This window comes from Rutidosis leptorrhynchoides, chromosome 8, assembly GCF_046630445.1.
Source record: "Rutidosis leptorrhynchoides isolate AG116_Rl617_1_P2 chromosome 8, CSIRO_AGI_Rlap_v1, whole genome shotgun sequence".
In the NCBI taxonomy this organism is placed as follows: Eukaryota; Viridiplantae; Streptophyta; class Magnoliopsida; order Asterales; family Asteraceae; genus Rutidosis; species Rutidosis leptorrhynchoides.
This window is the reverse complement of record NC_092340.1, coordinates 154,592,254-154,616,904: the sequence shown is the minus strand read 5'-3', so window position 1 is coordinate 154,616,904 and position 24,651 is coordinate 154,592,254. Positions and strand designations below refer to the sequence as shown.

At 33.1% G+C, this 24,651-nt stretch overlaps 1 protein-coding gene and 1 long non-coding RNA gene across 2 annotated transcripts; one reads left to right on the top strand and one right to left on the bottom strand.

Moving 5' to 3' along the window:
- Positions 1–14,682: 14,682 nt before the first annotated feature.
- LOC139862863 (AT-hook motif nuclear-localized protein 10-like) lies at positions 14,683–18,685 on the top strand. Its single transcript, XM_071851494.1, has 5 exons — positions 14,683–15,050; positions 16,621–16,673; positions 17,111–17,239; positions 17,996–18,157; positions 18,289–18,685. The coding sequence occupies exons 1-5, from the start codon at positions 14,717–14,719 to the stop codon at positions 18,484–18,486; spliced, it is 876 nt and encodes a 291-aa protein (XP_071707595.1). The 5' UTR covers positions 14,683–14,716; the 3' UTR covers positions 18,487–18,685.
- Positions 18,686–20,998: 2,313 nt separating this feature from the next.
- On the bottom strand, positions 20,999–23,010 carry LOC139862321 (uncharacterized). Its single transcript, XR_011764131.1, has 3 exons — positions 22,878–23,010; positions 22,578–22,757; positions 20,999–21,911 (listed from the first exon to the last, which is right to left on the bottom strand). It is a non-coding gene; the product is annotated as an uncharacterized lncRNA (long non-coding RNA).
- Between the last annotated feature and the right edge of the window lie 1,641 nt (positions 23,011–24,651).

Sequence of the window (24,651 nt, the reverse complement as noted above, 5' to 3'; positions counted from 1 at the left end):
GTCAAACTTAAACAGTTTGACCTAAATCAAAACTTAAAATTTTGAAACACAACTTTCTCATATATGTATCAATCTTACAGTTACAAACTCATTTTATTATAAATAAACAACATTTATATAAGATTCACATGTTGATTTAATAGCATTTGTTAATTGTCAACTATAGTGTATCTTTCTAAAGTTTTCTTTTAACTAACCTGTGATTTCACGGGTAGTAATTTATAATATATAATTATAATTATATAATATATATAGTATATAGAGATAATTTATTCATCATTTTATTATTTTACTTCGTATTTATTTGTATAATCGTATTATATGGTAATTTGGAGATGATATTTTCAATATTAGTTTACTTCTTTCACCATAATTTCATGTTTTTCACAAAAATATTCCTTAATAAATTATAATAAAAGTTTTTTTTTTTTGGCAAAAAAAAGTTAACATTAATAACTGATTCGAAGATCAAATAGTACAAACGATACAACATTATCCAACAACGAGCCCTAGTAAAGCTAAACAATTAGAGCAAATGCCGCTTATCATTAAGGACAATCTAGACAATCTAGACAATTTAGGTGGAAGAAATAAAACACATGGTCTAGATAATTTAGGTGAAAGAAATAAAACACATTGTGAAGAATCAATTCCCTTCACAATTTCTCTAATTTTACCCCCCAAAAAAATGGATATGGATATACAATTTAAAATTAATTATGCTCAATACTGTATGGTATTTATTTTTATTTTTGAAAATCGTATAAGTTGATTAATTTTTTTTTTTTTTTTGAAAAGCAAGCAATATATAAACACCAACCGAAAAATGTGCAAAGAGATATGAACAATGACCCAAACACAGAGGCAAATTGGGCAAGCGACTATACAATAGCCCAATTTGGTGAAAGATTTACATACAATGTAGACTTTAACAATATTAACTAAGAAAATTAACCTATCCCCGATCTATCATTTGATCCAACAACATAAAATCCCGGGTTTAGAATCCATTGGTGCCACTCCATGGACTGTTTCTTGAGGCGTTTTGATATCCACTTGAATGATGTTGTTTGCACCTCGGTTAGTATTTTTGCAGCATTCCATTCTTTGTTTTTGAAGATTTTTTCATTTCTCGATCTCCATAACGTGTAACAACCTACCCATTTGGCCGCTTCCCATGTAGACTTTCCATATTTTGTGAATGAAGCAAATACAAAATCCTCGATGATGAGATTAAACGAAAGTAATATGTCTTCCGGAATGTTCCACCATCTAACAAAGTGCTTCCAAAATTGAGCCACTTTTACACAATTTGTTAACGCGTGATCAACCATTTCGAGTTCTTCTTCACAAAGTGGACAAAGAGTAGAGTGAAGATCAATGCCCCACTTGTCAAGCTCCACTCGCACCGATAATCTCTTTAAATTGGCTCTCCATGCAAAGATCTCAACTTTTTGTGGCACTAATTTGTTTCAAACTGTTGCAGAAAATTGATTACTTGAAACTGATCTTCTGTCTTCAATCATTGCCGCGAGTTGTTTGGTTGTGAATACACCTTCGATGCCAAGATTTCATCTCCATTTGTCTTCGGAATTGTTTTGAAACCTGAATTCGTGAATTAATCTAGATAGCTCTTCCTTTTCTGAGATTGTTCTACCTCTCGGTTCTCTGATCCAATTCTATGTAACCGTAGCGTTGGTCCCTGTAACAACCCGTCCTTATCCCTCCGGACGAAATCATCAACATCTGGTTCCATTGCGATGATCGACTCCAAGTAAGGTCCTTAATATGAGCAAATGCACAGCGGAAGACTTAATTCGTACCTGAGAATAAACATGCTTTAAAACATCAACATAAAGTTGGTGAGATATATAGGTTTGATGCTAGCAGCGTTATAACTATGGACCACAAGATTTCATGTTTATACATAATACACTCCTCGTGTATGAAAAGTCGTTGAGCACTTGGTAACCATACTTAACATTTAAATCACAGCAGCATATTCTTAAATAAACCCTACACCGTACCAAGTGTAGTAACGAAACGAAGTACTGTGCAACCGTTAAAAACTGGTCGTCCAGCCCGGTTGGGGTTGTCAGGCCCGATAGATCTATCAACAGGATTCGCGTTTACGCTCCTCACGTAAATATTAGCTACCAAGTATAAAGAAATATGCCATGGTACAACTCAACGTAGAATTTATTTTTGATCACTTGTGTCCATAACGTAAATCATTTATAAAAACAGCGCATGTATTCTCAGCTCAAAAATATTTAAAGTTTAAAAGGGGACTATATACTCACCTAATGTATTTTGTAGTAAAAATACATATAACACCATTGATAACTTATAAGGTTGGCCTTCGATTCACGAACCTATATCGGATATATATATTAGTACATATAATGAACATGTAATAATCCTCAAACTAGTTTATATATTATTTATTTAATTCAATAATATATTTGTTATTTTAAAGTTTATATATTTACTTTGTATATTAATACTGGTACCTATAGTTATATATATATTGTAAATTATTAATTTGTTATATAATACAAATAATGAAAATAATAATAATAATCATAATAATAATGATAATAATAATAATAATAATATCTATAATGATAATAAGAATAATAAAAACCATTTTTAATGATAATAATAATAATGATAAAACTAATAATAGTGATAAACTATTAAAAATGATACTAAAAATAGTGATAGTTTTCAATCATATTAGTAATATTAACCATAACCTTAATGATAATACTAATAATAATAATAACAAACAATCATAATAATAATAATTATACTAATTATAATAATAGTAATAATTATAATATTAATTGATGTGAAATAAAAATATATACCCTTTCAAAACTTTGTCTAAAAAGAATTGTCGCTAGTGAGACTCGAACCCATGACTTCCCGAACACCCACAAACATCCTTAACCAGTAGACTACCCACTCGTTTCCGATTTAATTAACTCGGCATCTTCTTTTAATCTCATCCCACGGAACTAGAGTCGGGTCAGGTTCACGGCCCAACAGAAAAATTAAACACTCGGCCCAAGACAACAAATGTGGAAGCCCAACAACTTTCACGGCCCAAAAGGAATTATTTAAATGGTGTAATTATAACAGAATTTTGGAACGGCAGGATCAAAACAAAAAAAAAAAAAAATATCGCATGCTCTCATCATCCCCTCATCATATTTACCTCATCTTCCATTAGCATAAAAAAAACATTATCATTATCGTTTCATTATCATTATTCCATATCATCATTATCTTCTAACAACTATCTGCCATTTTCCTTTTTTTCAGTCGAATACAAACAGGAACATAAACGCAGCACACGTGTGGTGTTAGGGTTTGGATTTAATCGATCAAGAAGGCAACCATCAAACTTCAAGGGGTTTTAATTTTTGTTGCAGGCTGAAACAGAAGGAATAGGAGGTGGTGGTTTGGTGTCGGTTTATGCACAAAACAGGAACAAAGTTAAAACGTACTGCAGCAATAAAATCGAGTGAAACAGAAGCTTAGTAGCAGCGTTTTCCAATGAGGTTTCATGATTTGATGTTGTTGTTCGATTGAAAATAGGAATGGAAATATATAGAGCATCAGGAAAATTTACATCCCAAGTGGGTTTCGATGTTGGTGGCCGTGTGTTGTAAATGGGTGGAGTTGGAGAAGGTGGCGAAGAGAAAACAAAGATGTAGCGAAGTGGGTTTTCAAGTGGTGACACGACGTGGGTTGTTCATAGTGAAAGGGAAGGCAGTTGCAATGAAGAGGGTTTACGAATGAAAACGGGAACACACCAAAGTGGGAACGAGTGAACGAGTTGTAGTTTGATGATATCAAAAACGGGAAACAGCAGCTAGTAGCAGTAACATAAGTGGGTCGTGATGGTTTGATATGAAGGTTCTTGGTGGTTTTTAGGGTGGTTGTAAGGATACCGGTTAGTAGGTTGATGTTTTGAATCAAAATAGAAAGTAGAAGCTCAAGAGGATAACAGCAGCAGTCCATCGATGGTTTCAAGGTGTTGGTGATCGAAGGATGATGATAGGTTTTGTGAGTCTTGGTATTTGATGAAAGAGATGTTTGGTTAGCTAATAAAGAAAGAAATTATGTATCATTGATAATAATTTGTGCATGGTGTATTTGTGTGAATGATTATATAGAACGTGAGTATAGCAGAGATTTAAGAATATGAATTGACCGTTTTGTTTGTATACAGAAAAAAAATATCACGGGTAAACAGAAATCGTGGGATAGAAGGGAAATTTTGGACAGTGATATAAATGGATATATATATATATATAACACGCGTATATATCATATTAATACTATATATCAGTGTTTATTTATCTGTACCTATTTATTTGTATCTTACTTGATATATTATAATTAATCTTAATAATTAATAACTATATTACTATTAAAAAAAATAGTAATAATAATAATAACAATAATCTAATAATAATAAAATTAATAATATTATTAAAGATAATGATAAAAAAAATACTAATAAAAATATTAATAATAACATCAATCATAAATTTTACTACTATATATAATAATACTATTATTAGTAATGATACAATAATATTAGTAATTAAATATATCAAATTTTATGTGTGCATATATATATATATATTTTCATACATATATGTTTACAATTATAGGTTCATGAATCGTCGGGAATGGTCAAAGGGTAATTGATTATCCGAATACAGATTTCAAACTTTCTAGACTCAACATTAAGGTTTTTGCTTATTGTGTCGGAAACATATAGAGATTAAGGTTTAAATTTGGTTGGAAATTTCCGGGTCATTACAGTACCTACCCGTTAAAGAAATTTCGTCCTCGAAATTTGATAAAGATCATTATAGATAGTAATGAGGATATTTTTATGATGAATATGAGGTCATAATGGAGTTTTATCATTATCGAAAGATATAGATAAAACGATTTGATCATGTGAAGCGCACGAGTGAAGCTATCACAAAAGAGTGAAATGAGTAATATGGATTTGTTTTAACCGATGACGTGGTTATGATTGATTTCCAGAATTTATGGAATTTAAAGAAAATCTTACGTGATAAGATTTGGTTCTTCAGCGATCAGGATCTTCTTTGATTTAATGTGGCAAATCTGTTTTGATTTTTTTCTCTGTCAGATATAATACTATAAATTCACCCCCTTCTCTTCCTTAGTTCCATACCTCACATCTTCTATTCTTTCCTCCTTGATTCATACTTTAAAGTATTCCTTTAAATGCTCCATCCCGTACTGATTCTTGTTATACTTCTAACTTTCATATCTTTCATTCTTCTCTTTCATCTGTCGCCAGAAGAATCTATTTACTTCTATCATTTTCTCGGAATTATAATATTTTTAATTCTCCCGTGTCTTTACGTTGCAATACGTATTGATATACACAGTTTGTAAATCCTGGGTGGTTTTCGGCCTTCGTATTCTTCATTATTTTTCAAAGCTTCATGTTTTCGTTTTCTCTTCCCGACTTTGAGTCAAGCGAGTAATGATCCGAAATTCGTAGGTATGAAATTTGGAATGAATATAGCTAATGCTTTAAGAAACAAATGGTAATGGCACGATTTTGATTTTTCAAATTACCAGATTATCCTGGAAAAGATAGAACTATCAAGATGATATGTTCCTAATATGTTTGGAGATTGGATAGAATGTAAGAGTCGTGTAACATGGCACATGATGATGGTACTGTGAATCATCACATTCCATTAGAAACTCAACATGACTTACTGTAATATAATGAAGTTGATCAAGTTTCATTATATTATACTAATTCATGCATCAGTTCCCAACACTACTTCAAAACACTCATATTTTAAACTCGGAGGTTTCAGAATTTAGAAACTAACACAGTTTCTTTTATGTTGTAACGTAGATGTTACGGAGAGATATATGATCGCAGATAGGAATAGTTGTGAAAATATCTCCGGAAATATGGAGAATATGTATAACGGAAGATATGAAGATATCTTATAATATCTAAGATAAGATGATGATGAAGGATATCATCCGAAAAGGTTTAGAATATCGAGTAGGGTTCTTACTAACGGTTTCAGCAGGTACTGAATCGTTGGGATTCTTTGAAAGCAGATTCAGTTCTTGTGATTTATCCACACCTTCCTTCATACTTTGCTCAATCCGTTTTCCAGTTCCAAATCTCCTCTTTTTCTGAGCTTCACCAACACATTATACTTTATCGTCAAATTTTGACTACTAAATTCGTTTACAGTTTTTGCTGCTTCATCAGCATTTTAAGAACTACTTCATAGTTCAGGGTGTTTTTCAGAAACTTCACATTCAGAGTATGAATTTCTTAGGATAAACGTTGTAGGTATAACTGGAGAAGTGCTACGAGATTTTCAAAATACTAACTGCGGATTCCGCCGAAGAGATAATGAGCTGCTGGTATATTTGCTGATGATGTCGTGGGATATAAAAGGTTCTCCGGTAACGACGGCGAAAGGACAAGGTATAAATATCGAGATTATAATAGGAGTAGTCTCACTGAGAAGTGGAAGTGGAGCTGTGACAAAATTAGCTTCCTGAAAAGAAATTGTAGGGTTGTTTTTGCTAATAGATGGCAGAGGATTCAACACGATATGTGTTAAACTATGAATTTGGATTCGAAAGTTTTTCAGGTGCATGAATCCTTTTTTCCGTAGATGAAGTGCGGTTGGTTCATCTTTCCGATCGAGGTGTTTTCAAAAATCATGAAAAGTTGTGAATGCGAATTGTAATCGTCAAGATACGAATGAGGTTTAAGATAGAATCAAGTGGCAAACTTGAAGATTAGTTTAGTTTCATATGTTATAATCAATATTTTAACTCATTTTACTTGTCCAAAGTTAGCAGTCTAATAGTCCGATTGTCCAATGGTCCAATAATTTCATAAATTAAATACATAATATTCAAATTAATTAATACGTATCGTTACCCGTGTACCAGTCTCAGTATCGATCACAACTCAAAGTATATATATATTTTGGAATCAACTCCGACCCTGTATAGCCAACTCCCACCTTCACATATAGAGTGTCTATGGTTGTTCCGAAATATATATTTAGATGGGTCAATATGATAAGTCGAAACCTTGTATACGTGTCCCGTTTATTTAAAGTGCGTAAAATAAATAAATATATATCATGACCCATTATACAACGTGTTGTCTCAGAATTAATCCGACGTATTGTTGTACATGTGTCCCGACGGCATGTAAAGTGCAGAAATTAAATAACAATAAATAAAATTGCGAGAATGTAAATTGCGATAAATTAAATGTTAGCCGGGAACAGTTAGCTAGGAACAATTAGCGTGAATTCCTAACAATATTTTTAATTTAGTTAATTCGTCTGTTTCTAACAAATTTTATTTTGTCCAATGTTTTCTTCTTTATGCCACTTGTTGGATTCTGATAGGTCAAAATCCGAATATGAAATTTTGAATGAAAATAGTTATTCTGGGGTGAGCAGATACGAATATCGGTGGTTGTAAGTAGGATAGTGAATGATTGTTGAATCAGATTCGAAGAATGTACAATGTAACTTATTAATGTGAAATCTAAATATTCCTCGGATATTACCTACCCGTTAAAATATTTTCATCATTAACAGTTTGTACGAAAGAATTTTTAATTACAATCTTTATGAAAATATACTTGCATATATATTTTCTTCAGATGTAACCATGGATTTAATGAGTTAATATGATATTAAGCTCTTATGATTTTCGTTAGAACTAGAATACATAATCTCTAAAATATTAGAGATCACATAAGTGTCAGGTAAATGATATAGAACGATATGTAGAACAAAGATAATCGGTGTAGAACGATACATAGAACGAACATTATGCTCGAGGTACAGAATGAGATGTTGAGACTTGTGTTGTTGATGGTACAACTGTTGATACTGGTGGTACTGTTGGTGCCAGTGATGCTGCTGAAGCTGGTAAGTTTTGCATCATATTCTCCAAAGCTACTACTCGGGCACGAAGTTCGTTGACTTCTTCTACTAACCCTGGTTGGTTATTAGTGTGAGGTGGAGGTTGGATATCTCCTCTAGTTCCATTAATGGTAGTCTCAAGACGAAAAATTCTCGCAAAAAGGGTATAAACGGTGTTGCGGACAGGTTCGCCGGTTAGCGGGTCGAGTACTCCAAGATTAGGTGGTAGATTCGGTTCATGATATGGAGTACCTTCTTCCCTTCTCCATAGGGTGAGTATGTCACGAACCCACCCCCATTTTCTCCAGTAATCACGGTAGTTGATTGGTTGGTGTGCTCCTGTCACGCTGTCTTCGGAGTCAGAGGAACTTGGTCGATTCGTAGAGGCCATCTTACGCGATCTCAGAAAAGATTTTTGGTATGAAGAGTTTAGTGACAGTAATTGATAGTTGAATGGTATTCTCAATGTAACATATGCATATATATATATATATATATATATATATATATATATATATATATATATATATATATATATATATATAGTACCAGATTCCCCTAACTTAAGGAGAAATTTACGGAAGATATCAGGCAAAGTCTATCGTAATAGATACGCTAAGATATGAGTTTTGTCTATACACTAATCATGCAGTCAATGCAGTAAGATGTGTCTAGACTAAGAATAATGAGCAGGTAATTTCCTAAAGTTGATAAGCAGATGATTTCCGACAAAAATGATAAGCAAAACTTTTGACATGCAGACACGGTCAAAGTCCAGATCCACTAATGCATCTAAACAACTATCAGTTAGACACACTAATGCAAGACTTGGTTCGCTAAGACCACCGCTCTGATACCAACTGTAACAACCCGTCCTTATCCCTCCGGACGAAATCATCAACATCGGGTTCCATTGCGATGATCGACTCCAAGTAAGGTCCTTAATATGAGCAAATGCACAACGGAAGACTTAATTCGTACCTGAGAATAAACATGCTTTAAAACATCAACATAAAGTTGGTGAGATATATAGGTTTGATGCTAGCAGCGTTATAACTATGGACCACAAGATTTCATGTTTATACATAATACACTCCTCGTGTATGAAAAGTCGTTGAGCACTTGGTAACCATACTTAACATTTAAATCACAGCAGCATATTCTTAAATAAACCCTACACCGTACCAAGTGTAGTAACGAAACGAAGTACTGTGCAACCATTAAAAACTGGTCGTCCAGCCCGGTTGGGGTTGTCAGGCCCGATAGATCTATCAACAGGATTCGCGTTTACGCTCCTCACGTAAATATTAGCTACCAAGTATAAAGAAATATGCCATGGTACAACTCAACGTAGAATTTATTTTTGATCACTTGTGTCCATAACGTAAATCATTTATAAAAACAGCGCATGTATTCTCAGCCCAAAAATATTTAAAGTTTAAAAGGGGACTATATACTCACCTAATGTATTTTGTAGTAAAAATACATATAACACCATTGATAACTTATAAGGTTGGCCTTCGATTCACGAACCTATATCGGATATATATATTAGTACATATAATGAACATGTAATAATCCTCAAACTAGTTTATATATTATTTATTTAATTCAATAATATATTTGTTATTTTAAAGTTTATATATTTACTTTGTATATTAATACTGGTACCTATAGTTATATATATATATATATTGTAAATTATTAATTTGTTATATAATACAAATAATGAAAATAATAATAATAATCATAATAATAATGATAATAATAATAATAATAATATCTATAATGATAATAAGAATAATAAAAACCATTTTTAATGATAATAATAATAATGATAAAACTAATAATAGTGATAAACTATTAAAAATGATACTAAAAATAGTGATAGTTTTCAATCATATTAGTAATATTAACCATAACCTTAATGATAATACTAATAATAATAATAACAAACAATCATAATAATAATAATTATACTAATTATAATAATAGTAATAATTATAATATTAATTGATGTGAAATAAAAATATATACCCTTTCAAAACTTTGTCTAAAAAGAATTGTCGCTAGTGAGACTCGAACCCATGACTTCCCGAACACCCACAAACATCCTTAACCAGTAGACTACCCACTCGTTTCCGATTTAATTAACTCGGCATCTTCTTTTAATCTCGTCCCACGGAACTAGAGTCGGGTCAGGTTCACGGCCCAACAGAAAAATTAAACACTCGGCCCAAGACAACAAATGTGGAAGCCCAACAACTTTCACGGCCCAAAAGGAATTAATTAAATGGTGTAATTATAACAGAATTTTGGAACGGCAGGATCAAAACAAAAAAAAAAAAAAAAAAAAAAAATATCGCATGCTCTCATCATCCCCTCATCATATTTACCTCATCTTCCATTAGCATAAAAAAAACATTATCATTATCGTTTCATTATCATTATTCCATATCATCATTATCTTCTAACAACTATCTGCCATTTTCCTTTTTTTTCAGTCGAATACAAACAGGAACATAAACGCAGCACACGTGTGGTGTTAGGGTTTGGATTTAATCGATCAAGAAGGCAACCATCAAACTTCAAGGGGTTTTAATTTTTGTTGCAGGCTGAAACAGAAGGAATAGGAGGTGGTGGTTTGGTGTCGGTTTATGCACAAAACAGGAACAAAGTTAAAACGTACTGCAGCAATAAAATCGAGTGAAACAGAAGCTTAGTAGCAGCGTTTTCCAATGAGGTTTCATGATTTGATGTTGTTGTTCGATTGAAAATAGGAACGGAAATATATAGAGCATCAGGAAAATTTACATCCCAAGTGGGTTTCGATGTTGGTGGCCGTGTGTTGTAAATGGGTGGAGTTGGAGAAGGTGGCGAAGAGAAAACAAAGATGTAGCAAAGTGGGTTTTCAAGTGGTGACACGACGTGGGTTGTTCATAGTTAAAGGGAAGGCAGTTGCAATGAAGTGGGTTTACGAATGAAAACAGGAACACACCAAAGTGGGAACGAGTGAACGAGTTGTAGTTTGATGATATCAAAAACGGGAAACAGCAGCTAGTAGCAGTAACATAAGTGGGTCGTGATGGTTTGATATGAAGGTTCTTGGTGGTTTTTAGGGTGGTTGTAAGGATACCGGTTAGTAGGTTGATGTTTTGAATCAAAATAGAAAGTAGAAGCTCAAGAGGATAACAGCAGCAGTCCATCGATGGTTTCAAGGTGTTGGTGATCGAAGGATGATGATAGGTTTTGTGAGTCTTGGTATTCGATGAAAGAGGTGTTTGGTTAGCTAATAAAGAAAGAAATTATGTATCATTGATAATAATTTGTGCATGGTGTATTTGTGTGAATGATTATATAGAACGTGAGTATAGCAGAGATTTAAGAATATGAATTGACCGTTTTGTTTGTATACAGAAAAAAAATATCACGGGTAAACAGAAATCGTGGGATAGAAGGGAAATTTTGGACAGTGATATAAATGGATATATATATAACACGCGTATATATCATATTAATACTATATATCAGTGTTTATTTATCTGTACCTATTTATTTGTATCTTACTTGATATATTATAATTAATCTTAATAATTAATAACTATATTACTATTAAAAAAAATAGTAATAATAATAATAACAATAATCTAATAATAATAAAATTAATAATATTATTAAAGATAATGATAAAAAAAAATACTAATAAAAATATTAATAATAACATCAATCATAAATTTTACTACTATATATAATAATACTATTATTAGTAATGATACAATAATATTAGTAATTAAATATATCAAATTTTATGTGTGCATATATATATATATATATATATTTTCATACATATATGTTTACAATTATAGGTTCGTGAATCGTCGGGAATGGTCAAAGGGTAATTGATTATCCGAATACAGATTTCAAACTTTCTAGACTCAACATTAAGGTTTTTGCTTATTGTGTCGGAAACATATAGAGATTAAGGTTTAAATTTGGTTGGAAATTTCCGGGTCATTACAGTCCCAATCTGCTGCACTCTATCTTGTAAAGTGGCTTCTTTATTTACTTCGATTGCAAAAAGTCTTTTGAACGATTCCTTGAGTGGTGTACTTCCTAGCCAAATATCCTGCCAAAACTTGATTGAGCTGCTGATTCCAATATCCCTTTCGAATGATGTAGAGAATGCAATATTCCATGAATCGATCTTTACACCTGCTTTAATGATATTGGCCCATGTAGAGCCAACACAAACACATCGAGAGTCGTTAGTAGAACCCAGCCCCCCCCCCCTGCCCCATAAATACTAGTGATGATTTAGGCCCAAAAAGAGTTATGGTTCAATTTGAACCTCCACCACCACTTGCCCAACAAAGCCAAATTTTTTGAAGTAAGGGAACCAATATTTAAACCCCCCGACCCGTATGGTAAGAGAACCCGATCCCATTTGACCCATGAAAGTTTTCTCCCCGAACCCGATCCGCCCCAAAAGAAATTGCACCTTATAGATTCGAGTAGCTTGATCACACTTGAAGGAGCACGAAACAGGGAAAAGAAATATAATGGCAAACTACTAAGCACCGATTTCACAAGAGTCAAACGTCCTCCGAACGAGATCGATTTTGCTTTCCATTCAGAGAGTCTTTTTTTGAATTTTTCGATTACCGGATTCCAAGAGCTAGCTTTATTCATTTTAATTCCTAACGGGATTCCAAGATAGGTAATTGGGAAAGAACCCGGAGAGCAATTAAAACGGGCATCCATCTGTTCCGTTTCATCTCTTGAGACCCCGACACCGATTAGTTTGCTCTTTGTAAATTTGACCTTAAGACCCGATAATTCTTCAAAGCAACTTAATAACTTCATTACATTTCCTAAGTTGCTCCTATACCAATCTCCAAAAAATATCATATCATCCGCGTATTAGAGGTGGGATACCAATATTTTATCTCTACCAACATCAATTCCTTTAAAGATACCATTCTCCGCTGCCCTATGTGTAAGTAAATTTAAACCTTCGGCCGCTATGATGAATAGAAAAGGTGATATAGGGTCACCTTGCGTAACTCCTCTTTCCGGTTTAAATTCACTCGTGGGAGATCCATTTACAAGCACTGAAATGGATGCCGAAGATAAACAAGCCATAATCCATTTGATCCATTTATTCCCGAATCCCAAACTTTTCATTGTCTCCTTGATAAAATCCCAATTAAGTCGATCGAACGCCTTTTCAAAATCGACCTTGAATATGAAACCCCTTTTCTTGTCCCTTTTCAATTCATCGATGATTTCATTAGCAATAAGTACCTCGTCTAGAATATATCTATCTTTCATAAAAGCACTTTGTTCGACTCCTATCACTTTGTGAATTATCGATGATAAGCGTTTGGAAAGAACTTTGGCCACCACCTTGTACAAACTGTTTATAAGACTTATAGGTCTATATTCGCTCAGGATAATAGGATTATTATTTTTAGGGACCAAGGTGATGAACGACGCGTTGCAACCTCGAGAGAACTCCATGTGATTCCAAAACCAATCGAAAAATCTCATTATATCATCCTTTATGAGCCACCAGTACTTCTTATAGAATTTCAAATTGAACCCGTCGGGCCCTGGAGCTTTGGAGCTTTCACAACTTTTTATCGCATCCCATACTTCATTCTCAGTAAACTTCTCGTCAAGCATCAGATTGTCTTCCTCTGAAATCCTTTTAACATTCAGATCAATGAAACACTCTTCATTAGGAATATTGCACTTAAACATATTAGAAAAGTATCGATACACCTCATCTTTGATCATCTGAGGTTCTTTAGTCCAAGTTTCGTCAATGGATATGCCTCTTATACGATTTTTTGTCCTCTTCTTTTAACGAAGTTGTGAAAGAATTTAGTATTTTCATCCCCTTCTAACGTCCACTTGATACGTGATTTTTGCTTCCACATATTAGATTGTATTTTCTCTTTTGCTATCCATTGTCTTTTTTCCTCGAGCCATGAAAACCGTTCCTGTTCTGACAGCATTCTTGTTTCGGCAATGGATTCCCAATTGGAAGCAGCCCTTGAATGTTTAGCAATCTGATCTTCCAGGTCATTTAATATGGAGCTGTGTTTTTTGAGTCCGTATTTGACACTCTTCAGCTTGTTTCTCAAGATACAATCAGGCCTAGAACCTGTCACCGGCTTATTCCATGTGTTGATTATGATTTCTTAAGCCCCGTCTAAAAGAAGCCATTCGTTGAATACTCGGATAGGCTTAGGTCCAAAATCTTTAACTCCATTACTTAACACGATCGGGCAGTGGTCCGAGAGATGTTTCTCCAGGGTATAAGCTGATAGATTGGACCATAGATCGCTACATTGTTCAGATACAAGAAACCTATCCAATTTGCTAAATTTGATGCCATTATCGCAGATTCGTGTGAACTTTTTTCCCCCGAACGGTATTTCAATTAAGCTGTTGCTATTTATGAAATTATTGAAACCATAAAAAAAAAAAAAATGGATATGGATATACAATTTAAAATTAAGGGATATGTGATTTGCACTAACAATTTCTCTAATTTTAACCAAAAAAAAAAAAGATATGGATATACAATTTAAAATTAATTATGCTCAAAAACGCTTCCATTTTCAGATCACGAAGTAAAATTGAATGTGTGAATCGGTTAAATTTCACAGTTCTTTTTGCTAAAATTTTAGGGTTTATGAGTTTGAATAATGTCATACGAAGTGAACAATATGCGATTAGCTTATCACGCCGATGGAACAACTTACCCAAACCCTAACGGCACCGGAGATTGTGGTGTACAAGATACCGGAGAAAATAGTTTTTCGTTAACGGCGACGGCAGGTATGAACATGATTGGTAACGATGCAGTGAAACGGAAGAGAGGACGGCCAAGAAAGTACGTGGCTGACAGCACTGTGTCGCCGGCGGTGACCTCGGCAGTGAATCCCGGTGATATTTCGCCTCCGGTAACGGCATCAGGGAAGAAACGAGGTAGACCGCCTGGTTCTGTAAATAAACCAAAGCATGAGCCTGCTGCTTCAGGTATATATGTATAGATTGTTTTATATATATATTTTTATTTATTTATTTATTTATTTATTTATATATTTATTGGTAATTGGTATTGGTATTGTTGTTAGGACCTTATCTGAAGTTTTGTGTATTTTATTTATAAAGTATATTCGTAATTATTTAATTAATTAGTCAACAGCAAATGTTTATTTTATTTAGCTTTGTTTATGCTGTTAAAGATCTGTGATAAACGTGCACGTATTAAAATTAAAATATTGATAATAGTGACAAGCTGATAGCTTGGAAAGTTTACTTTTGCCTCATCAAAAGATGCAGAAGACTTCATAAGTTTTTGTAACATGATCAACATTATTTCGAACTAAATCTTTTTTTGAGGCTTATTGAGATCTGAGGTAGGGAAATACTATACAATTAGACAGATATGCATGAACTTAGGTATGAGGATAATTATGTATTATGTATATCGGTGTTCGATTTAAACTTTCTGAGAGAATGTTATTAGGTCTTGTTGCATATGTTATTGTTTTTCGAGTTCAGCGATTGGAAATTGCTTATTTTATTGATGTCCAAGTAAATTTAACAAGAATCTATTTCCTCGTTTACCCGCGGGAGTATATTACGTTGAAACGACGCTTATATGGTTGTTGGTAACTTATGCTTCAAACATCTATGAATGGTCATACAATTAGATGAATAGGGTTGGCGTTATGTGAAAGCAAAGTTCATGGATGTTGTGGTTTAGGTTAAGTATGTATTCCCAAACCATATACTTCTAATATCCACACACAGTACACACACATATATTTATATCTATAAATCGAATACTTGAGTAATAAGGTGGTTCATGTATGATTCTAGAATTAAGATACATGAGTAGGGAGTATGTATGAGAGTATCCTAGTGGAGATTTTTCAGGTATTCGTTAGGTTTAAGGTATACCGATGTAGTGGTATTCTATGTTTATATACTTATTAAGAGAAATTTATTCTACATTTATACTTATAATTCTATAATATTCATATATCTGTACAATTGTCATATATCTGTACAATTGTCATACACCTTTCATGGTTTTAGTTTCATATAATAATAATAATAAATTATTTTTAATACTTGTTTACTTATAATCTATTCTTAATGGTATATATATACAACCTATCCCATACCTTGCATCTGTGGAGTTAGGTGGTGGTGGTGGTGGTGTAGTTTTCTTGACATTTAGTGTTGAAGTTATATAAGCTTCACATTTCATCTGTTTTTGCCCCCTTTTCTTCTTATATTCATGGACACAATATAGAAGTTATACTGATTGATGTTGCAATCATCACCATTCATGGCATATGAACTTGGCTAATCGTGGTTTACATTTATCTAAGGGACATAAGTGAAACATGTGCATGCATTTCCACATCACTCTGTAATATCAACTAAATACGCTTATTGATGTGGTTATTTTTTTTTTTTTTTTTTTTTTTTTTTTTTGTGTTCTATTATATTGTTAGCACCTAGAAATCAGAACTACTTATTCAATGTGTATTTACTATTAATTGGATTATTGCTTACAAATTATATTTTTTAGGTTCACCAGGAGCTGGATTCATGCCGCATGTACTTGATGTGAAATCTGGAGAGGTGCGTTTATGACCCGTCTTTTGCTTTTTAGTAATTCATCATTACGTATCTATAGCATAATTATTACTTTTTAGACGTCATAACTGAATCAAGTAAGAAATTCTAAATTATTAATGTAGTGTATAAAATTTTCTGGTAAGATGAAAAGGTATGGAACCACTTGTGCAATTACTTTTTTGATGATGGACTCTATTCTGTTAAAAATTAAAATGCCTGGTTTTGTTAGATTGATAGTGGATCGATGATCCGTATGGGTATTGATAGTGTATTGTTGTTATATATATATGTGTATTGATAGTGCATTGTTGTTATATATAAGTGTACTGCTATTTTTTGTTTATAAGATCATTTAAAAGATTATGTGTACGACAATGTTTTTTGATATACTCTGTTAATTAAAATGTATTTAAAATTTTATTATTTAATTTAAAATACAGGATGTATTGTCAAAACTTGTGTGGTTCTCCCAAAATAGCACTAGAGCTCTATGCATTATGTCAGCCAGTGGTGCCATATCAAATGTGACTCTTCAACATGCAGCTTCCGGTGGAACTGTCACTTATGAGGTCCGTCATTTAATTCATTACTATGTATATAGAAAAATTTGATATGGCAAATTATCAAATTTGGACGGCCTGTTCTCAAAAGTGGAATAATAAGTTACTATGTATATAAATATATGTATATAGATAATTTGCTAGTTGGAATATTTGGCTAAGTTTTCATCGAAGGAATTACATATTAAATACATTACTTAAATACTGCAAATTATCTTAATTTGGACGGCCTGTTCAAATTTTTGATGCACCAGGTCTGTATATTTGAAAAGTTAAATGTTACTGCTCGCTTTGTAACTTATTATTCACACTAAATAAGTATATTGAATATGATATGATATGCTCTTATTTGTTCTGCACTTCTTTGAGAACTCTTTTATATTATATATTTAATGTATATTACTGATAATACCAAATGTTGTGATTGTATGTTTGTGGTTTAATAATGTAATGATTATTATACTTTATAAGTTGAAACTCACTGAAGTTTTAAACAAAGTTGGTAGAATGTATTATTTTATCTTTATATTAGCATATCTTAACTTTAACTAGTTTATAGGGGTCAATCATCGGTCATATACTATATATTCAGACACAAAATTCCGTCAGCAAAAAGGTTAACATCAATCTACATTTAAGAATTACTGCATATAGCTATTCAATATCCGTAATGCGATCTATATCCCTACAGGACTTGATGAAAATAAAAATGAATAAGCCCTTAGTTTTTGGTTCATGAAAGATAATTGTAAATTACTTATACAGGGACGATTTGAGCTTCTTTCTCTTTCTGGATCATTCATGGTGTCCGAGACTGATGGTCAACGTAGTAGAACAGGTGGGTTAAGTGTTGCATTATCCGGCCCAGATGGTCGTGTTTTAGGCGGTAATGTTGCTGGGCTTCTTACTGCTGCATCACCCGTTCAGGTTTATCTTCTGTTTTTTTTTTTTCGTTCTTAGTATGTACCTAACTTGGCTTTTGCAACCTTTTTGACCCTTTTGACCTGTAGTCTTGGAAACGTTGTGCATGAAAAGTGACCTCATTTTGGTTTTTGCAGGTGATTGTTGGTAGCTTTTCTCCTGCAAATCCAAGACAGTCAAAGTCAAAAGGTAGTAACGAAGCAGAGGTTGTAAACGCTCATGCAAACCCTGTTTCTGGAAGCTTAAGCGAGTCTTCAGGTGGGGTGCTTGGAAGCCCGGTTGGCCAGAGCCATTACAGCAATTCACAAGGCATGGTTAACATGCCTTGGAGATAATTTAGGAAACATGAACTTGTAGGTTAATTTGTGTTTGGTCAATGATTAGATCCTAGCTGAACAGGAAGTGCAGGGTGGTAATGCAGTGCATGGCATTAAAGTAGCTGATATTTTAGGTAAGATTTGTGAAAAATTTGTGTTGCAAACTGATCTTTTTATTTCGACAGTTTAGTTATTCTCAAGATTTACCTCTAATTATTGTTTCGTTGATCATAATTAACTTTTTTGGTGAAAATCTAGGGTATATAAATAACAATGATCGAACCTTTCATCCAAAGATGAAAGGGCACCATGTTGATCATTTTCGAATAATCATGAATGGACTTGTCATTTTCGAATCTGAATGGACAGAAAAACTGGCACCGTGTTGATCCGATGGTCGAAATTCGCTACATTTGGCGATAAGTTTCATAACTTGTTTGGTCATATTGAGCTACCATATTGGTATTGCAGCCCATTGGACTGGCACCCGATTGGAATTCAACCAAGAATAAAAATGGATCACATATCGATTTACTCAATAGTGTCGTGTATTGAATTAGCAACCATTGATGAAGATGATAACGTTAATCCGCCATTGTGATTCACATGACATTGGCAAAGTGGATGATCCCCCCAATTATATTTGACATTTGTAATGGGTGGGGAGAAGCTCACGTAACGTTGGGCCTCTGTATCTTACATTATGACGTTGGATCAAATTTCCTCTATCTCACCTTGTTTCCTATTTGTTTTAGACTAGTGCATGTCATCCTCTCGTAGCCCCTTTTTCTCCGCTCATCGTGTGAGGAGCAACCGCCATCGGAGCCCCTTTTTCTCGGCTCATTGTTTTTATGTAGGGGCGGAGCTAGAATCTCAAGATAAAAGGTGGCTTGAACACCTTACCTAGACATCATAAATGTATTATTGGTTTATTACTGAAAAAAGAAGTAAACAACGGAAATAATCTTCTTAAATTGAATAAACATACGTGACATATCAATACATAATTTCATAACCAAAAGAAATAATAGATTGAATCCTTCATAAAAGATTAAGCCATTATTTATCAAAGTTATTATGTATGAAAATTAGTTACAAATTAAACTCTATTTGTTGGAATCCAAAAAAGGAAAAGAAAAGAAGAACGAAAGTAACCTTAGAAACATCTTTTTATTTCATAAAAAGATGTGCAAGCTTCAATGATAGAATTGTATTCACGTTCAATTTATATTTTAGTAGTTTATAACCCGCGCATTCGCGGGTATTTTATTATACAAGATTCAATAATATATATTCTTAATAAGTTTTTTATATTAATGATATAAGTAATAGTAGTGCAATATATGTGAATAATAAATCGACAAATATTAAAAACATTAAAAATTTAAGACAAAATTACACGGGGGGTCCCTGTGGTATGTTCAATATTACAAACGGAGTCCAAAATTTTTTTTTTCGACTAGCAGACGTTAAAAACTCCATTAAAATTCATCACGTGCCAAGCCTCATCATTTAGCCTATATTTTTTTGTTTTTCTTTTTTTGTTTTTTATTTTTTGTCTTTCTCACGTGGATAATATAAGACCCATAAACTCCATTTTCAGTTGAGTTTCAAATCATATACTCCAAATATCATAACAGACTTACACATTCTAACACAAATAGTTAAAAATTCATGAATTTTGTCATTTGATTATGGGAACACCAACCCAAATCAAGCTTTAGAGGATCTGTACAACCCTCGTTATGCTTCCATCTCCGCAACCAACTCATCATCGTCATAGCATCAATTTATGTTTCAGAGCTATGAAGAAAAAAGCTATGAAGAACTATTCTCGATTAAAAGTTTCAGATCTCGTTTAAGATCTCGTTTCGGATCTGTGTTCGCTGTCGTAATAGTAATCATAATTGAAGAACTGATTTGGGTTAAAAGTGGCGGTGACGTAAACTCCGACGGAGGGATACCATGGTTATTGAACGATTTCAGGTTTGGGTTATTGATTTAATTTATACAGGTCTAAGAAGTATTTAGATGATGAACAGCAGCTGCAGAAGGTGTTCTTTGTAGGATTGGGTTTATTCTCGTTTATACTTTAGGTATTTTTTAATAGCTAAAGTGGATTATTATTTTTTGGCAATTTCAGTTTGAGAATTTTAATTTTAATTTAGTTTGAAAAAAATTTCAACCTGTTTTTGGGATTTGATTAGGGTTTAGAAATTAGGGATGAAGATGGATGAAGATGAAAGAGAACGAAAAAAAGAGGTGGAAATCAAAAGATAAATGGGGGATCCATGAAGTCAAATGAGAGGAAACATAATGAAATGACCATTTTACCCTTATGTGCATTGCACATGATAAGACTTAACAGAAAAATTGACGGACGTTAGGCAAATGGACTCCCCATGAAACAAGTGCATACCACAGTGACCCCTCAAGTCGAAAAAATTCTTTTGGACTCCGTTTGTAATATTGAACATACCACAGGGACCCCCCGTGTAATTTTGTCAAAATTTAATATAAAAGTGTAGAAGTTATAGTGCTTGAATGACTAAAGATTGACCAAATCAGCATCTGACATGGCTGGTCAATTAAGTTTGCTCCTGCCTCTTCGAAAAAAGTGAATCCGGCTGCTCCAGTGTTCTGAAAAGGATGTTGAAACAATAGCCGCAAGTTTAAAGAACATCAATGACAATTAGCACTGAGTTGAATTTTTTTCTTATGCATATCAATAAACAATTGATCCACCCATGTTAGCACCTCTACATACATAGATTATTAGATTTATGTTGTTTCGGATCATTAAAATCTTAGTTACATGTTAGTATTGGACTAACAGTTTGCAACCAAATCAATGAGAATACTATATAGTGATTAGTTTAAAGGCATTAATTTTGTAATGAAAAGGTGTTTGGACTAACAATTTGCAACCAAATCAATGAGGATAATAGACAGTGTTTGGTTTAAAGGCATTAGTTTCATAATCAATATTTTTTTTATCCTCAACACCTAAATCTATCTTTAGTGCTAGCCAAGCAACACTTTTTCTATCTTTCAATGACAAGTAGTATAGATAATAAATTCAGTCTTTAAAAATGCAAGTATTACATAAATATAATGGAGTAAGAGAACTAAATACTTTCATAAAACATGGGCATGATGTTTTCAGTGAATTGTTGAGGTGTAGGTAAAATTAAGTAATAGTTAACGATCTCAATTGCATATTAGATTGTATCACCTCAAGAATAATTTTCTTGGTTTTCTTTATCCACCACCTTCACATATTTTTCCAAAGATGAGTAGAACATGCCAAGTTTATTAGGAACCCAAATCCCTTTCGAAACACTCCACCCTTTGGTAAGAAGGTAATCATCTATGTTGTTATACACGTATGACGAAGAAATTAAGATCTTCATGGAAGCAATTCAAAGGTAATCTGTATGCACCTGGACACAACCATGAATCAATCAACAAACACATTCATGAGCGTTCTTATGTACATATGTTATATCATAAACTTATATGGGAAATGTTAATTCAAACTCAAAGAATGGAGATCAGTCTATTATCACATTTAATCGATCCCAGAGATGGAAACTTTATATTATATCCTCAAATATTATCAAATACAAACCAAGCGGAATTAGGGTCATCAGACTATTCATATAAATCAAGTCTAACATGTCCTACAAAAGTGCGCTAACATTATATCCTCTTAACTCTTAACATGAATAAGTATAGCTGCAACTTTAATGTTACCCTGCCTATGAATAGCAGATCTAAATCAAGGCTCGAGTCACCAAAATATCGATATGAACCATATGTTAAAGCCAATAAAACAGACAGTTAACATATATGCTTTTGATTCACAGAAAATCATCATCACAAACTCAGGTATATATGTACTTCTCGAATCACAAAAATACTGAGGGCGAGACTGCATATGAATATCAGTTTCAAATCAAAGGAAACTGACAATGAAACTCACAACATTAGACATCGACTATGGCAACGATGAAAAAAAAATCGCAAACGAATTGCATCTATCAACCTTTAAAACAGGTAAAAAGAAATTAAATGAACACCTTAGTTTAAATTTTTGAACGCCTTACTTTATAGGAGCCAGATTATGTTGATGAAATATTGCTTTTTCTGTAAGCTATAACCAGGTTTCCCCATCGATATGGAACAACATATATATTGCTGTGGAGAGTTCAGAAAAGATATCCTCGAGGGTTCCATGATATTCTAGACGAAACTTCATTCTCGTTTCTTTGAGATTGAATAAAATTCTGCGACAATAAATTAACTAAAGAATGAGGATGATAATCTAAAGCACGATATATTACTGTGTCAGAGAAGCAATTGTTTAATTGGGACGAAAGAATTGCGGGTACATTTATGGTAGGTACCAGGTCATGCGTTAAGAATGAAAAATGGACGGAGTTGCGCAAAGAAACAATCCTCAACGGAACTGTAAGAGCATAAGTTTTGGATTTGTAATTCTCAAATGTAGCTTTCATTTCTTCATCCTCATATTCTTCACTATCTGTAATCACAATTGAAACAACATTGATTCATACGTTTTAGATCAACAATAAAGCAATTTAAAAAGAAATTAAATGAACACCTTTAAATTTTTGAAACCCCTATTCAAGATCCAAAATATACATAAGTAATTTAATATCATATCCTAATAAATCATGTTTGTAGTGACCCGAACGTTTTCATGTTTTTATATATTAAATGAAATTGATATTTACATGATTAAATGTTTCCAACATGTTAAGCAATCAAACTTGTTAAGACTTGATTAATTGAAATAGGTTTCATATAGACAATTGACCACCCAAGTTGACCGGCGATTCACGAATGTTAAAACTTGTAAAAACTATATGATGACATATATATGGATATATATATAGTTAACATGATATTATGATAAGTAAACATATCATTAAGTATATTAACAATGAACTACATATGTAAAAACAAGACTACTAACTTAATGATTTTGAAACGAGACATATATGTAACGATTATCGTTGTAACGACATTTAATGTATATATATATATATCATATTAAGATATATTAATACATCATGATATCATGATAATGTAATAATTTAACATCTCATTTGATTTAATAAACAATGGGTTAACAACATTTAACAAGATCGTTAACCTAAAGGTTTCAAAACAACACTTACATGTAACGACTAACGATGACTTAACGACTCAGTTAAAATGTATATACATGTAGTGTTTTAATATGTATTCATACACTTTTGAAAGACTTCAAGACACTTATCAAAATACTTCTACTTAACAAAAATGCTTACAATTACATCCTCGTTCAGTTTCATCAACAATTCTACTCGTATGCACCCGTATTCGTACTCGTACAATACACAGCTTTTAGATGTATGTACTATTGGTATATACACTCCAATGATCAGCTCTTAGCAGCCCATGTGAGTCACCTAATGTTGAGTCCCCAAAATAATTAAGGATTTAATTATGACAAAACAATATTTATTTGCACTAAAGTGTTATGTGCAGCCAGCACACGTTTGTTTATGTATAGTCAGCTAATATAGCTGTGTCGAGTGTTTAGTATGCTGCCTAGTCTATCAGCACAAGGTAGAAAAGTATTCTTCGAATCAGCACAGGATGTGCACCCAGCAAATCAAGAATATCAAGTGACTCAGCATATGAAGGACCAGTAAGTCTGGATATTAGCATACAACACAAGACAGCCATGCTCTATTACAAGCATGGTAGTTTCCCAGAGTGGTCTACATCAACGCACTATTCAACAGAAGTCGAAGACAAAGTTGAACAGAAAAGGACAGGAGTCGGCGGCTGACAAGTGACCTTACAAGACCACGTGGGAATGCAGAAGTGGAACGCATGTGCAGACATGTGTTATACTTTATTCATACCTAGGGAACACAACATTCCATTTGTTTAAATCAAATGGTAGTGCCAAACTGAATTGGTGTGTTCCTGCAAATAGCTACCTAAGAGGAAAGAAGGAGAGCACGCCTTCTGACACAATTGTCCCCACAAGTACAAGGAATCCAATGTACTAGTGGACAATAGATTAATTACACGGTTAATAGAACTACTATATATATTGTTGTATCCACTATTGTAAAAACTAGTGGTGTGGGTTTATCTGTT